Source organism: Chiloscyllium punctatum, chromosome 48 (assembly GCF_047496795.1).
Source record: "Chiloscyllium punctatum isolate Juve2018m chromosome 48, sChiPun1.3, whole genome shotgun sequence".
NCBI lineage: Eukaryota > Metazoa > Chordata > Chondrichthyes > Orectolobiformes > Hemiscylliidae > Chiloscyllium > Chiloscyllium punctatum.
This window is the reverse complement of record NC_092786.1, coordinates 55,518,678-55,535,668: the sequence shown is the minus strand read 5'-3', so window position 1 is coordinate 55,535,668 and position 16,991 is coordinate 55,518,678. Positions and strand designations below refer to the sequence as shown.

General features: G+C 43.9%; 1 protein-coding gene across 1 annotated transcript in view; it reads left to right on the top strand.

The window, feature by feature from the left end:
• The window catches only part of smad6b (SMAD family member 6b), a 58,835-nt gene extending 45,021 nt beyond the window's left edge, over positions 1-13,814 (top strand). Inside the window, exon 4 of the mRNA XM_072565285.1 lies at positions 12,900-13,814. Within this exon, the coding sequence (XP_072421386.1) occupies positions 12,900-13,441 (542 nt within the window). The 3' untranslated portion in view covers positions 13,442-13,814. The remainder of the gene's footprint in view (positions 1-12,899) is intronic.
• Positions 13,815-16,991: the final 3,177 nt, after the last annotated feature.

Below are 16,991 nucleotides of genomic sequence, written 5' to 3'. Positions count from 1 at the left end.
ATGGCACAGGAGTTCTTCAGTTGTACCCCTGTTCTACAATCTGGAAAGGAGACACATCACACTCCACCTTTTCTCTGTCACCTACCCCCAGCCCCTCCATCTCCCAAAATATCCACTGTCCTCCAAATTACAGAGGCAAAGAGATTTTATAGCAGGGCAAAAGTCCTTTTGGCCCATCTTGTCCATACCATTCTGGCCTTTCCTGCAGCCCATCATTGCTCTGACCAAAATGCATTCTCTAAACAACATGACCACAAAGCAGTTTCATGTTGCTGTTTGTGTGGAGTTTCTGTGTACACATTGGATGCACAATTCCTACATCACAACAGTGCGCCTTTCTTTTAGAACAAAAACACACTATTGGCTGTCAAGCAAATTGACACATTCTGATGACATGACAGGTGCTACCTAAATGTAATTTCTTCCTTTTTTCAAAGTCCAAAGGGGTTAAAACAGCAAAAGAAATTCCTGGGAACTTTGCATTAAACACTCGCTCTCTTTGTATTTTTTTTAAAGCAGGCCCACCCAACTCTTTTGAATCTTTCTTCCCTCATTCTTTGATAGTTTTTAAAAATAATTATTTTGGAGTACATGTTTAATATTTTCTTATTGAGGGCCATGTTGTATGTTTGCTCAGTCATGTTGGTCTGTCTGCCAGCAAGCACAGCTCTTGCAGAGGGGAAATGGGGACTGCTTGAAACAGCCTCATATATAAACAAGGGCAGTGTTTCAGTGTATATGTCTGGCTGATAAGTTGGCTGTTGATGGGAGAGATAGCTGTGTCGCCAGGCTGAATGTTGCTGTTATAATTTCTGGTTATCCCTGTAATAATAGTTGTTCAAAGCTTTTGGGCTTTTACCATTCCACTCGTGGGGGAGGAGAAGAGTGTACCACGAGATTAAACTCTTCTTTTTGCCATTGCAAGCACTTTACTGTCAAAACATTTAATGGCACAGTGTAGGTTTTGAGTTCAAATGTTGCATTTTCTTCCCATTTTATGTGGCAAAGTGTTGTTCAACATTCAAAGCCTTTCAGACCTCCCGCTGTCTCCTTAATGGCTTCACCTAATAGCTGCAGGCAAAGCTCGGAGTTGGCTGTAGATGAGACAGAACTGGCCTCGTGTATTAGGGGCCTGGCTGAGAAAACTTGCATCTCGTTGGGTTCTGCCGCTTGAATCTCGAGACTTTGTTTGAGTGTATGCTTGGAAAGATGGAAAAGAAAATGAAACGATTTCATTTCAGCAAAGCATTTTGCAAGAATCACAACATGAGTTCAGTATGGGCACAGCAAACAACACTACAGAGCTGGCCTCCTCCTTCCACTGGCTAATAGTTTCCTTAACACATAATCCTTTTATTACCTCTCACTCATTGCACGCTCTCTCTCTCCCTTGGTTTTTCTGCTTTTTCCCATTCTTCTTTTCTCTCTCTCTCTCTCTCCCCACATTCTTTCTGTCACTCTTTTCTCTAATGTGCCTTTTCCCACTCACTTAGGTTCTCGCCTGTAACCGCGTAATCTTTCTTTGATGGATTTGTACCTTTCTGAACCCATGCTAGTTTAACGCATCCAATTCCCTTATCTCCCGATGTTTAATCATTGACTCACTGCCAGGTTCGAGTCCCTATCTGAAACTTTCCGGATTGTTGGCACGCACATTTTAACTCCTTCAGTGCTCAGCAGTCCTGAGAATAGGATTAGGCCATTCAGCCCCTCCAGCCCATACCAGCATTCAGTTAATTCATGGCTGTTCTGTAGTTTAATTTCCTGTGTTCAGCTTGGTCCAGCAACTTGGAATATCCTCGCACAGTTTGAAACAACATGCTCCACTTGACCCCCCCCCCCCCCCCCCCCCCAACCTCAGCAGCTTCTTGGAGGGAGACTGTTTCCAGATGACTGTTCTCCTTTTGTGTTACAAAAAGTACATGTGGGCACAGCCCAGCTCTGATTTTAAGGGGCTGCCCTCTCTGGACATTCCCTCCTACCCATTCCCCACCACCAGGAGAAGTAGGGCAGTACTCGTTCATCGGACATGAGAAGGTTGGGGTGAGCTGCTACCTTGAACCGCTACAGTGTGGGTTGACCCACAATGCCCTTGGGGATGAAGTTCCTGAACTTTGACCCAATGACACTGAAGGAGCGGTGATAAATATCCAAGTCAGGATGGTGAGTGGCTTGGAGGGGAACTTACAAGGGGTGGTGTCCCTATGTTTCTGCTGCCCTTGACATTCTAGATGGCAGGATTTGTGATGCTTGGTAAATAGAGAGAAGCAATCAGCTTCTTTAATTATCTTCAGCACCTTGATTAGAACATCCCCCAACTCCCTATACCCAAGGATATGTAGACTTGTCCTGTCCTCCAAATTTAGCCCTGCATTAAAAGCCATGATCATTGCATGGTTTCACTTCACTGGTTTGTAGCCAGCACGCTGTAAAGTGATGACTGTTCACATTTACATCGTCCTGTTCCTGATGAAATGCCACTGCCTCCAGTCCATACAGCTCGGGGCTGAACATTAACAGGAGACCAGATGGAGCAGGCTTCTGGGTGAATGATCTCTGACCCTGCTCCTGCCATTGGCCGCTATTTACTGTAAGGCCACAGGTTGCCAATGAACTGACATGTCTTTAGCTGCAAAGCGATCTTTTTCCCTCTAAGACTGGCTAGAGGAGGAGAAAGTAGAAGGGAGCAAAATTCCCCATTCCAAAACCTTCAATTCATGAAGGTGTGACCTCCCCTGAGACTGAATTCCCCTGACACTGTTTGTGCTCCAAACCGGTCTTTGCTGGAGACGTTAGCAGTTGAAAAGTCTGGTGCTGGAAAAGCACAGCAGGTCAGGCAGCATCCGAGGAGCAGGAAAATAGACATTTCGGGACAGTTTAGAGTCAACAGCACAGAAACAGACTCTTTGGTCCAACCAGTCCATGCAGACCAAGTTCCCAAACTAAACTAGTCCCACCTGCCCGCACTTGGCCTATTTCCCCCCAAACCTCTCCTATTCATGAACTTATCCAAATGCCATTTAAATGTTGTAACTGCACTTGCATCCACCACTTCATCTGGCAGTTCATTCCACACAAACCCTCTTGTAAGAAGCAAATTATCCTTCATGTCCTTTTCAAAACTTTCTCCTCTCATCTTAAAAATATGCCCCCTTAGTTTTGAACTTCCATGCCCTAGGGAAAAGGCTCTTGCTATTCACCTTATCAATGCCCCTCATGATTTTATAAACCTTTGAGGTCACTCCTTAACCTCCTACACTCCAATGAATAATGTCCCAGTCTACTTTTTGATCTTGAACCGTCCATTCCTGGTAGCATTGTGGTAAATCTTTTCTGAACCCTCTCCAATTTAATAATATCCTTCCTACAGCAAGGCGACCAGAACTGGACACAGTACTCCAGAAGAGGCTTTGTGGATTCAAGCCTTGCTGCAGAATAAAGTTTTTCAAAGCTGCCAAGTAGAATCTATTCCAGGAATTAATTTAACAGTACGAGAATGCATCCTACTAGCAAAAGAGAACAGGACGGAGGAATCCTGTCTAAACCATCCTGGATCAGACTGGCAATAATGAGGTTGATCTTAAGTCCTCTGTGCTTATTCTCCTCAAATTTCCTACAGTGTGGCTGGATAGCTTTCACAGACAGCAATGTGAGAATGATCAGAGAATCACTTTCTGTGATGTTGAAGTCTCCTGCTGTTCTTCCGAACAGCGTCCTTGGATCTTTTTGCCTCCATCAGAGGAGAGAAGTGGGATTTTGGTTTGAGATCTCGTGCCAGGAGGTGTTGAAGTGATTTAGACAAGTTGAGCGAGTGGGCAAATGGATGCAGTGCATCACATCATTTGATAAACTCACCCTGTATGTCCCCCCATGGCCAAATGTTTCTCCTTAAAAATAACATTAGGTATAAACTGCATTTTGTTATTAATATTGCCATGTGTTTGCAGTGCAGGAACATGTCTTCTGGCCCATGTCAGTGTTTACACAGCATGTGGACTTCATACCTCCTGCCCTCATCAGTCCATATCAGCATAGACTTCTTAGGTGGACTTGGGAATGCCATGAAGTATGGACTGGTTAGATGATGACTGCCAAACTGTGTTTAACTTTAAATTGGCTAGTTTGACTCTGATTAAAGCATTAACCCAAGGAACAAACCAGAGGATGGTTGATATTTATTTATTTTAATCTGTTCCTGTCGTCTTCAAACTGGAGCGTTCTTCATGGCAACAGTGCTGTTTGTGGGATTTTGCTGTGCATGGATTGGCTGGCTTGTAAGGCCGTTTGAGATACCCAGGCATCACGAAAGGTGCCATATGCAAGTCTCTTTAACAATTTTCACCCCTGCCCTCCATCTGATTTTGATTGGCTGGAGGGTGGGGCTGAGGATTGTCAAAGCTAACCTTGGCAATGGAAGCCTTTTGGTTCAGGCATCTTCAGGCCTTGGTATCTCTCTGTTGAATTGTTTTTTGATTGGCTTTAGTTCCACCTCCTTAACTGACATAACCAATCTGATTGGTGGTTACTAACCATCCCCAGTCTTGCTGGGGGGAGCCGTTGGATTTGTCTTGTGATCCACTAAACAAAGAATTCAGAAACCGCCAGTCAGTTCATAATAGGCTGTAGAGGCTTAACCAGATTGAAACCAGGAGGCTAAGCTTGGAAACTCTTACACACTGTTGATAAAAGAACTTGAGCACGGAACCTTGAGTCCTCATCAATCAGCAGCGACATAGCTGTTAGGGAATCCAACCTCTGATAAGAGGGTGAGTGAGGAATGGGGCCGTTCTGACAGGAGAGTTCTGGTTTGAATTCCCAACCGGGGAGATAGCTGAAGTTAACTTCTGGGACCTTCACTCCTCAGAACTAGGGTGGGTCTGCAAAACCAACAAATGAAGCAAAACGGAAGGAGGCCCTTTGGCCTCTCATGCTTGTGCTAGATCTTTGAGGAATTTGTCCAGTCAGTCCATGGTCGTGTAAAATTTCCCTATCTGAGTGGTTATCTGTTTCTTACTGAATCTGCTCCCACTGTCCCTTCAGACCAGCTTCTCTCCGCTCCCGGTGGAGAAGAAAGTGTTTGCCCTTCTAGTTTGTCTGCCAGTTGTGTTTAAATCTGTGCTTTCTAGTTTGTGACTGTCCTCCAGGGTGCCAATGTTAAGTGAGATCACAGTGAAGTTCAGGTCCACCACCACAAACATAGCCCCTGGCCTGTAGATGTCTTAATGGGAGCATCAACTAAGCTCTCACTGAAACAGATCACTGGGGCGTGGGGATGGGGGAATGTATTTGACTGGACGTCTCCTCCATCCCCACCCCATAAATACCAGAAAGAACAGTTCAAAGGGAAACAAAAATGGAACAGTAAAAGGGTTACTTTTCCACCAAGTTGGTTTACCAGGTATAGGAAGCTCTGGTTAACTAGTTAACACTGCTGAGAGCAAATTCTACTCTCTTTTGAGTGTCATCTGTCAGTCAAACCTGGAAGCAGTTGCAAAGTGGGGACAGAGGAAAGGCTTGCTTTTGTGTTGAGTATTTTAACAAAGTATATCTCCAAATTTCAGTGCACCCACCCACAAAAAGCAGCAGTGCCCCAAAGCCGCGGGGGGCGAGGGCTGGGGGGAGAGGCCAACAGTACACTCATCCCGAAGGATGATGGGAAGGGTCCTGGGCAAGGGAGAGGAAAGGCAGTGTCGAGTGTTTTGTCAGATGATAGTGAGGGAGAAAGGATGATAGTGGGGAAGGGAGAGCTGGAGAAAAAAGGTTTGATACAAGCAGCTGGAGAGTGTATACCAAGTGAGGGAAGGGAATTATTTTTCACAGGGGCTGATATTTGGAGAGAAGGTTTAAGAGCAAGCGTCTGGGTTCAGAGATAATTTGAAGCAGTGGGAGTGCTATTGGGGAGGTTTGGGAACACCTGTCACTGGTACTGCGCTTACTGAAGGAAAATAATGGGATTGTTATGTGAGTGAGTTGATCGCATCTGATGGTGTGAGGGAGAAGAGGTTAAGAGGGCTTCATCTGCTGATAAGTTGTCAGTGGGAGCCGAGAGACACGCTGGCTTAGAACACACCCCTGGGCTAAGCTTGAAGAGCTGGGCCCAGTGCCCAGCTAGAGACCGCTGGAAATAATTCTTCCCTTTTAATTGTGTAAGTGTTGGGTTAGAAAGGAGTGCGTGGTGTGACCAATAGGAGTTTTTCTTTAAAATAAAAGGTTAAAGCAAACGGATATGGCCTTCCTTAGTGTACTTACTTAGTCTGCTATTTAATCACTTGTGGGTGTGTTGTATATGGAAAAAATTGCATGGAACTGTTTAACTCTCATTAATTACATGTTTGTACTGTGCTTAATGGGTCTGGCATGCACACAGCTTCTCCAGAATCTAGCCTTGGTTGAAACGTTACGAATCTGTCCTTAATATCTTACCCCATGATGTTCTGTGAAATTTTAACCCGTATAGTCCCAAGAAAATCCGGTTGCATGCTCCACAAACACACGTGTTTGATCCTCTGTCCTTAAGTGGCTGGTTAGGGCTCAGGGACTTGTGTATTGTCTATTTAGCAGCAGGTTTAATGGTGGGCTTGATGCACTAGCCTGTTAGCTCAGGGAGCTGTGGATGAAAGCCTGTGATAGCCCCTTCTGATGCACTGGTGCAGCACAGAGACGACCCCAGTTAACGCAACAGGCCTCTCCCAGTGGATGATGAGGTGTGCCATTGGGAGAGAGTGCACTTATACCTTGGGCACCATTCGGCTCGCAGCCAATTTCTGCTGACCCTGTTTGTGATATCGTGCACAAAATGGACATCTGGGATTTAGCTCCACATCTAAGTGCTGAGCACTAATATAATTCCTTGTGATGTTTCCGAAAGATGGGTTAAGACCTGATCATAATGTACGTTAACCTAGCTGGGGTAGAATTGTCAGAGTAGAATTGTCACAGTATTATGTCTGTGCCAGCTTCCCTCAATGCACATTAGCACTTGGAGTCATCTCCTGCCTTCTCCTACACTTCCCTTGCAAGTTATTTCTACTGAAACAATTATTTAATATCCTCTTGAGTGCCTTAATTGACCCTTCTCCATCATACATCCAAGCAACACATTCCAAACCCTGGCTACTCACTGACTGGGGGGAGAAAAGATCTCATATCTCATTTGCTGCCTTTGTGAATCATTTGAAATCTATGCTGTTCCCATTCCAGATCTTTATAACAAGTGGGAACAGTTTCTCCATATCTAAGCTGTGCAGGGCCCTCATGGTTTTGAAAGCGTATATCAAATCTCCTCCTGGCCTTCCCTTCTCCAACGAAAACAGTCTCAGCTTCTCCAGTTTATCACCTTCACTGACATTTCCCAACTCTGGAACAGTTCTCAGGAACCTAACTCTTGTCCTTTTTCTTCTTCTGGGACCTGGTAATAACTTGAATTGTAAAGTTAATGATTAGGTTGTGTCTGAAATTCCAGATGAAATTACAAAATCTCATCTTTAAATGCCAGTGGAAGATTTTCTTTGTCTTTGCGAGGGAACCCTCAGGGTTTGCTGATTCGTTTTGAATTTGTCACTCTCCAAATCGAAAACCTGACCCTCCAGTTCATTCCAGTTCTTTACATCAGATAATGTCCTGAACTGATTGGAAGAGATGAGTCACATGTTCTTGTTAACCCAGTCTTCACCAATTCACATTTGGTAACAAATGGATGTTTCAGGCAATGGAAAGCTGACATTCAGAAGTAAGATTGGGCTGTTCATTGAAGTCATGATGATCGTGATTCCTAATTCCGTCCTTTTGCTCCATTTCCATAACAGATTCTATCCTGACTAACAAAACTACCAACTTCAGTCTGAGGAAGTGGAGGATGCAGTATTTAAATGTTGTAAAGGGAGTGCTCTTCGGCTTCTAGTTCTTCCAGCACCCACCCAATGAGTCTGACAGTGTAAAGGAACTGATAACATATACTTGATGATGTGGAGGCAATGGCCTAGCGGTATTGTCACTGAATTGTTAATCTAGACTCCCAGCTAACATTCTGGGAACCTGGGTTTGAATCCTGCCATGGCAGGTGGAGGAATTTGAATTCAATATATATCTGGAATAAAGAATTTAATGATGACAATGAATCCATTGCCAACTGTTGGGGAAAAGCCCATCTGATTCCCTGATGCCCTTTAGGGAAGGGAACTGCCATCCTTACCTGGCCTACATGTGATTCCAGACATTTAGCTGTCCTCTGGGCCATTAGGGATGGGCAATAAATGCTGCTGTGGCCAGAGAAACCCTTATCCCGTGAATGAATAAAAAACATGTACGTGCCTGGGTGTGCTTGACTACAACGGAATATGGCTGACATGGGGAAATCATGTATATTCACTGCTTCTGCTGTGGCATAGTGGGCTGAATGGCCTCATGTCAAAAGAAACGATGTACTGGCACTGGAGGGGGTGCAGAGGAGGTTCACTAGGTTGATGCTGGAGTTGAGGGGGTTAGTTAACGAGGAGAGGCTGAGTAGATTGAGATTATATTCATTGGAATTCAGAAGAATGAGGGGGGATCTTATAGAAACATTATGAATGGAATAAATAAAATAGAAATAGAGAGAATGTTTCCACTGGCAGGTGAAGCTAGGACAAGAGGGCATGGCCTCAAGATTAGAGGGAGCAGGTTTCAAACTGAACTGAGAAGGAACTTCTTCACCCAGAGGGTTGTTAATTCATGGAATTCCTTGCCCAGGGAAGTAGTTGATGCTACTTCAGTGATCACTCTTAAAGCTAAGGTAGACTTTTATTTTGCAAAATAAAGTGGAGCTGAGTCCGCGAAAAGATCAGCCGTAATCTTATTGAGTAGCGGAGCAGGGTCGAAGGGCCGGATGGCCCACTCCTGCTCCTCGTTCTTATCTTCTTATCCTGATCTATAGTAATCCATACTTCAAACTTCCCTCTCCTTGGCGAGTCTGAACGGGTCTAAATAGTGATAACGATATTGAGTGGAAGAGATTGCAGTTGGAAAGCTTGTGTTCTGGCATGTGTTTAACTGTCGTTGCAGTACATTTTATGCAACAAATGGTCAGAAGTTCTGGATTCACTGACAATTGAGCTTCAGTCAAGAATAATATTAATAAGCAAGAGTGACTCCAGTGTTGTCATGAGGCCTGATAAGTAAAAGCAATACAGGAAAAGCCAGACTTAACTGACAAACTTTAACATGGGATGTACTGGAATGTATTGTTAACTGATCAGTCTAATTGCCTTCACCGAGACCTGTCCCTGGTACTACAACTACATAGAGAAAGCTGTGAATTACTTGGTACTTAATTGAGATAAATGACAAACTCGTGTATATCTGCAGGAACATTGTGTAAACTTTGAGACTGCGTAAGAAATGTTGGATATAATTCTGAACATTTGCTTTTCTATAGTGAAGTTTGATGCAATGGATTAGGTTAATTAGGGATTTACGTGATTTAAACTGACATCAGGCAGGTGGGTGAATCCTACCATTGAGATGGTGAACTGTCCTCCACTGTAATCAGACGGCACACTGTGGATACCCGAGAGAGAGCGGGTATCATTGAATTGGATTGAATTGAATTTATTGTCATGTGTACCGAGGTACAGTGAAAAGCTTTGTCTTGCGAGCAATACAGGCAGATCAGAGTTAAGTAGCATAGATAGGTAAATAATAGGTAAACAGCAGCAAAAACAAAAACACAAGTACAGCCGAATGCTAAGAGTTTGAGAGTCCATTCAGTATTCTAACAACAGTAGGGTAGAAACTGTTTCAAAACCAGCTGGTGCGTGTGTACAGGCTTCTGTACCTTCTCCCCGATAGTAGAGGTTGTAGAAAAACATTGCTTGGGTGGGACAGAACATAGAACAATACAGCGCAGAACAGGCCCTTTGGCCCTCGAGGTTGCGCTGATCTGTGAACTGTTCTCAGCTTGTTCCCCCTATACTATCCCATCATCATCCATGTGCTTATCCAAGGATTGTTTAAATCTCCCTGGATGGATCTTTGAGAATGCTAGCAGTGGGCTTGGTAGATGGAATCTATAGATGGGAGGTTGGCCTTTGTGATTGTCTGGGCCGAGTTCATCACTCTCTGTAACCATCTCCAATCTTGAATGGTACAGTTGCCATACCAGGTAGTGATACATCCAGACAGAATGCTCTCGATGGTGCACCTATAAAAGTTGGCAAGGGCATTTGTAACTAGTGCATCCACATGAAGAGTCCAAGAAAGCTTGATGACCACTCCCAGGAGCTTGACACTCTCCACTTGTTCCACTTCTGTGCTGTTAATGTGTAGCAGGGCATGAGTAACATCCCGCCAAAAGTCAATAATGAGTTCCTTGGTTTTGCTGGCGTTGAGAGCTAGGTTGTTCCCATGTGCCAAGATTTCCCAGGCAAAGTTACTGTTGAGTTGTGTCTCTCAGCCCTGACCACTGAGCCAGGAGGCAAGGCCCAGTCAGTCTCAAGGCTGCAGTATTTTATACAGGGTGACAACATGGTTTTACTATCAGACTAGTCATTGAGATATTTGGTCTAAATAAACATGAGTTCAGGTCCCACCACAACAGCAGCATTTAAATGCAAGGCATTAAATAAATCTGTAACGGAAACCTAGGATTTGGTAATGGTGTCCATATCATAAAATTCCAGCTGTTTCATCTAGACTGGGCTACGTTGACCACCTGCTCCCCCTTAGCAATTTGATTCATGTTGACCTAGCTCCTGAAATAACATAGCAAGACATTTAATGTACCAAAACTGCTACAATGGACTTAAGGAGACTTGCTGTCTCCACCTTAATGGAATTTGGGGACAGGGTATAAATGGAAGTCTGTAAAAATTGAACTTAGCAGCACATTTGATCAAACCAGCATCTGGGTTCCCTTGTTTAACCTTTTAATGTGTATGTTTGTCTTGGGAAGACTAGAGTCTCCTGATATCCACCTAGACTGAGAGTTGGTCATTCAACTGTACCAAGTGTTAGACACGACGGTTGACAATATCTTAAGCTATCAACAAATGATTTACATCGTTTATTTCATGAATCGTTTGAGAGCCCCCAAATCTACAAACGTTGACAGTCACATTGTGACAGGGTTGGTTCTTTGGGGTCAGCAATTTCACCAAATATGACAATGGCAAAGTATTATTCAACTGAGATACAAATTGAGAATTACAAAGAGCATTTGGATGAAATGGGTAGATTGCCTGAGTCCAGTGATGATTGTAAAAGAAGATTGTGAGAATTTTGCTCCCTGTGGGTACAACCTGCAACTTTACAGACAAATATTTCCATTTTGGGGATTTTGATGTTAAATGTTTATCTGGGCAGTTCAAATGTTGGCATAAGATTGTGACCAAAAATCGTGTCAACAGAAAGTTGATGTGAAATGAGTGTTTTAGTTTAATAATCGGTGACTGTGACAAGTGTCAGAGACTCCAATATTATTTCAACCCAGACTGACAGACATGAGAGAAACAAAGTATTTTCCGGTATTCTTTAATATTATTCCACAGCTCCAACTGCATGTTACAATGAACTAAAGGAGAAGAAAGGCTTATGTTTATGTAACACCTTTTCAGGATGTCCCAAGGCACTTTCCACCCAGTTCAGTAGCGTTAAATATATAGTTGCCTTTGTAGCTAATCTGTCAGAAACAACAGTGTGGTCGTCCCCAAATAATGTTTTTGTAGCGTTGCTTTGAGCGATAAATTTTGAGCAGGATACATGAAAGGATCTGCTCTGTCAAAACCCTGTCTCCCCCAGCACTCCATCCCCTCCCCAATATTGCATAAACGCTGGCCTCTCCACACTTCATGTCCGTTCTGGTGAAGAGTCATCTAGACACACAATGTTAGCTTTGTCGCTCTCCATGGCTGCTGCCTGACCCGCTGTGACCTGCAGCAATTTTTGGTTTTCAGTACAGCTTCCAGTATCTGCAGTAATTTGCTCCTACATGAAAGAACTCATCTGCCCTTCTTTGAAATTGTGACACAGGATCCTTTACATCACTTCATAATAAACAGGACTTTAGTTTAACATCTCATTTGCAAAAATGGCACATCTGACCATGCTGCACTCCCTCAGTGGTGTGCTGGGGGATGTAAGCCCAGATTTCAGTATTCAGGTCTCTGCAGTGAAATCATTAATCACAGCATCAGCGACGAAACATCTGTCCACTGTGTCTTAGGTGACATTATAGTCCCTGATCTACAGTAAGTTAGGTAGTTTTTCTGTTCACTTTATTCCATAACCACAACCATCATCAAGGAGACAATAGTGGTGTGAGCAGGTTTGTTTAACGTGGATGTGGATCCTAGTGGCCTTTGGGAACATTTGATCTTAAACACACTTTAATGTTGCATAAGACACCAATTTCTCTGCAATCATAGACATAATACAATGCAGTAGAAGGCCATTCAGCCCATTGTGTCTGCAATGCCCCATTAAAAGCGCTTCTTTTCCTCTTGCCAATCTGCTGGTGTTCTCTGGAGGCTTGGGTATTTCAACCCTCATGGATATTTCAACCTTCTTGAATGTCTCGATTAAACCAGCCTCCACCAATGCTTTCAGCTCTAACTATTACGGTCAGCTGTCCCATACCCACCAGTACATTAATAATGTAAGCCGGGTTTGTACAGTCAGAATTTTTATTGGACTGTTGGAACATTCCTCTCCATTCAATTGAAATGATGCCCATCCACCCATCAACCTGAAAGTCTCGTAAGAGTACTAGAATTGTGTCTGTGTGTGGGAGGGCTGTTGGCTAATGTAGAAAGGGTGGCTGCTTCCTTGAGAAGTAATGTAGCTGGGTACTTTGATGTTAAGCCTTGCATGGGGTGTTGAAATGAGTTTAGATTGCCCTAATGTTTGGTTTCTCTTCACCCTTGCAGATGCCAGCCTGTCACCCGACACAATGAAGCAGTGCCATTGGTGTATCGTGGCGTACTGGGAACATCGGACCAGAGTTGGCCGCCTGTACACTGTTTATGAACAGTCTGTCAGTATCTTCTACGACCTACCTCATGGGAACGGCTTCTGCCTCGGACAGTTAGCCCTGCACAACAGGAGCGAGACCGTCAAAAGGACTCGAAGCAAAATTGGCTATGGGATCTTACTGAGCAGAGAGCCGGATGGGGTGTGGGCGTACAACCGAAGTGAGCATCCAATCTTCGTCAATTCCCCGACGCTGGACATTCCCAATTCTCGGACTTTGATTGTTCGGAAGGTGATGCCAGGATACTCAATAAAGGTTTTTGACTATGAGAAGTCTTGCCTGCTGCAGCAAGCCACAGATACAGATTATGCAGACGGGCCATATGATCCTAACAGTGTTCGTATCAGCTTTGCGAAAGGTTGGGGACCTTGCTATTCGAGACAGTTCATCACGTCTTGCCCATGTTGGCTGGAAATAATGCTGAATAGCAGCAGATAACAGTCACCCTCCAGGAATGAAATCCTATATCAGAAAAAAAACAAGACTATTCCAAATATCATCTACCTAGATTTAATATAAAGTTTTATATATTATATGAAATATATATTGTACTTGTAAATATGGAGTCATTTTTACATTGTAATTATTTATGTATGGTGCAATGTGTATGAATACAGAACACAACAGGAAAATGCACTTTGGTTTATATATACTCATTCAACATCAGATTAAATTATACAGCAAAAATGGGGACAAAGCCTAGTTTTGGTGTATAGTGCTGCCGTACTTTTAGTACCCAGACAAAAAGCTAACTTACCCGTAAAACAACAAAATGAGTCACTCATTGATAATAAAGTATTTGCATTATAAATCGGTTGTGCCAAGTCTTTGTTTCAGTTTGCAGGCTGTCAGTCCCTCAGTGAAGAGGTTGCTTAGGCGCATTAATCAGGATTAATGTAGCGGAATGGGTCTGGGGGGGGTAACTCTTTGAAGGGTCGATGTGGACTTGTTGGGCTGAAGACCTGCTTCCACAGTGTAGGGATTCTATGAAATCTTCACCTGACATCAAAACACATGCACCTCTACGAGGAAATTAGGGAGAAACGTCTCTCTGCAGACTGGAATTTGGGTGAGGTGAGTACTAAAGCTACATTTAAAGGAGGTTAAGTAAACATTTGGATTAAAGGAATAGAAAGAGATGCTGAGCATGTTAGATGAAGTGTGTGTGGTGGTGGGGGGGGGGGGGGGGCATTCATGGGAACATCAACCCTGGTATAGTTGGAGTTTGTGTAACTTCTGTTAGTACCAGTGGTTGATCTGGATTCCAGTGATGATCTGGAATCTGAGCCTCAAACGCTGCGGCACATCCGGGAGGGAGAGAGTTACCTGGACACTTTGTTTCAGAAGGCAGTCACACCTGGGAGATTAAGTAATTCACATTCAGCTAGTGATCAGGCTCATCAGAGTGTGACTGTAAGTGAGGCAGGTAGGGGGAACCTGAGTTCAGGAGTGGAGGAGCCTCAGCCCTTGACCTTGTCCAACAGGTATGAGATTCTTGCTCCCTATACGGATGAGGAAAAGGGCTCTGGACAGGATGAGCCAACTGACCAAGGCACCATGGTGCAGAAGGCCATTCAAGAGGGGGGGGAGCAAAAAGACAAGTAGAGGTTATAGGGGATTCTATAATTAGGGGGACAGATAGTATCCTATGCAAGCCGGATCGGGAGTCTCGCATGGTGTGTTGCCTGCCCGGTGCCAGGGTGTGGGACATCTCCGACCGGCTTGAAAGGATATTGGAGCGGGAGGGGGATGATCCAGTTGTTGTGGTCCACGTTGGGACTAACAACATAGGCAAAGCTAGGGTGGAGGACCTGTTTGGGGATTATCAAGCACTAGGAAGGAAATTGAAGTATAGGTCCTCAAGGGTCATAATCTCCGGATTACTGCCTGAGCCATGTGCCAATTGGCATAGGGATAAGAAAATTAGGGAAGTAAACATGGTATAAGGGATTGGTATGGGAAAGAGGGATTCCATTTTATGGGGCATTGGCATCAGTTTTGGAACCGGGGGGATCTGTACCATTGGGACGGTCTCCACCTGAACCGATCTGGTGGTAATGTTCTAGCAAAGAGGATAAATAGGGTGGTCAGTAGGACTTTAAACTTCTGAGTTGGGGGGGGGAAGGGAAAGTGAAAGCGACAGGGAGTATGGAGTTAAATGGAAAGATAAGCAGCAGGATAGCATGTGTGCAGGTGGATTTAACCTTGAGGCAGATTAGGAATGCAAAAAAAAGGAAGGATAACTAAGGACATCTTATAACTTCCAATATCTCTAATGATAAGAATGTTAGCATTAAGGCACTTTACCTGAATGCTCGTAGCATTCGTAACCAAGTAAATGAACTAACGGCACAGATCATCGTGAATGATTATGATGTGGTAGACATCCAGAGACGTGGTTACAGGGGGGTCAGGACTGGCAGTTAAACATCCAAGGATTTACAACTTATCGAAAAGGCGGGGAGGTGGGCAGAGGGGGTGGGGTTGCCTTGTTAGTTAAGAACAAAATTAAATCTATGGCACTGAATGACATGGGGTCGGATGATGTGGAGTCTGTGTGGGTGGAATTGAGGAACCACAAAGGCAAAAAAACCATAATGGGAGTTATGTACAGACCTCCTAACAGTGGTCAGGACCAGGGGTGCAACATGTACCGGGAAACAGAGAAGGCATGTCAGAAAGGCAAGGTCACGGTGATCATGGGAGACTTCAATATGCAGGTGGACTGGATAAATAATGTTGCCTGTGGATCCAAAGAAAGGGAATTCTTGGAATGCTTACAGGATGGCTTTTTGGAAAAGCTTGTCATGGAGCCCACAAGGAAGCAGGCTATTTTGGACCTAGTGCTGTGTAATGAACTCGACTTTATAAAAGATCTTAAAAGTAAGGGAACACTTAGGAAGCAGCGATCATAATATGGTAGAGTTCAGTCTGCAGTTTGAAAGAGAGAAGGCAAAATCGGACGTAATGGTGTTACAGTTAAACAAAGGTAATTATGAGGGCATGAGAGAGGAACTGATGAAAATAAACTGGAAGCAGAGCCTAGTGGGGAAGACAGTAGAGCAAAAATGGCAGGAATTTGTGGGTATAATTGAGGACACAGTACAGAGGTTCATCCCAAAGAAAAGAAAGATTATCCGGGGAGGGAGTAGACAGCCATGGCTGACAAAGTCAGGAAATGTATCAAAGTAAAAGAGAGATCCTATGAAGTGGCCAAGAGCACTGGGAAATCAGAAGATTGGGAAGGCTACAAAAACAAACAGAGGATAACAAATAGAGAAATAAGGAAGGAGAGGATCAAATATGAAGGTAGGCTGACCAGTAATATTAGAAATGATAGTAAAAGTTTCTTTCAATACATAAGAAACAAACGACAGGCAAAAGTAGACATTGGGCCACTTCAAACTGATGCTGGAAGGCTAGTGATGGGAGATAAGGAAATAGCTGGAGAACTTAATAAGTACTTTGTGTCAGTCTTCACAGTGGAAGACATGAGTAATATCCCAACAATTAAAGGGAGTCAGGGGGCTGAGTTGAGTATGGTTGCCATTACAAAAGAGATAGTGCTAGAAAAGCTAAAAGGTCTTAAAATTGACAAATCTCCTGGCCCCGATGGGCTACATCCTAGAGTTCTGAGGGAGGTGGCTGAGGAAATAGCGGAGGCATTGGTTGAGATCTTTCAAAAGTCACTGGAGTCAGGGAAAGTCCCAGATGATTGGAAGACTGCTGTTGTAACCCCATTGTTCAAGAAAGGATCAAGACAATTAGCCTAACCTCGGTTGTTGATAAAATCCTAGAATCCATCGTTAAGGATGAGGTTTCTAAATTTTTGGAAGAGCAGGGTCAGATTAGAACAAGTCAACATGGATTTAGTAAGGGGAGGTCGTGCCTGACAAATCTGTTGGAGTTCTTTGAAGAGGTAACAAATAGGTTAGACCGGGGAAACCCAGTGGATGTGGTCTATCTAGACTTCCAAAAGGCCTTTGAT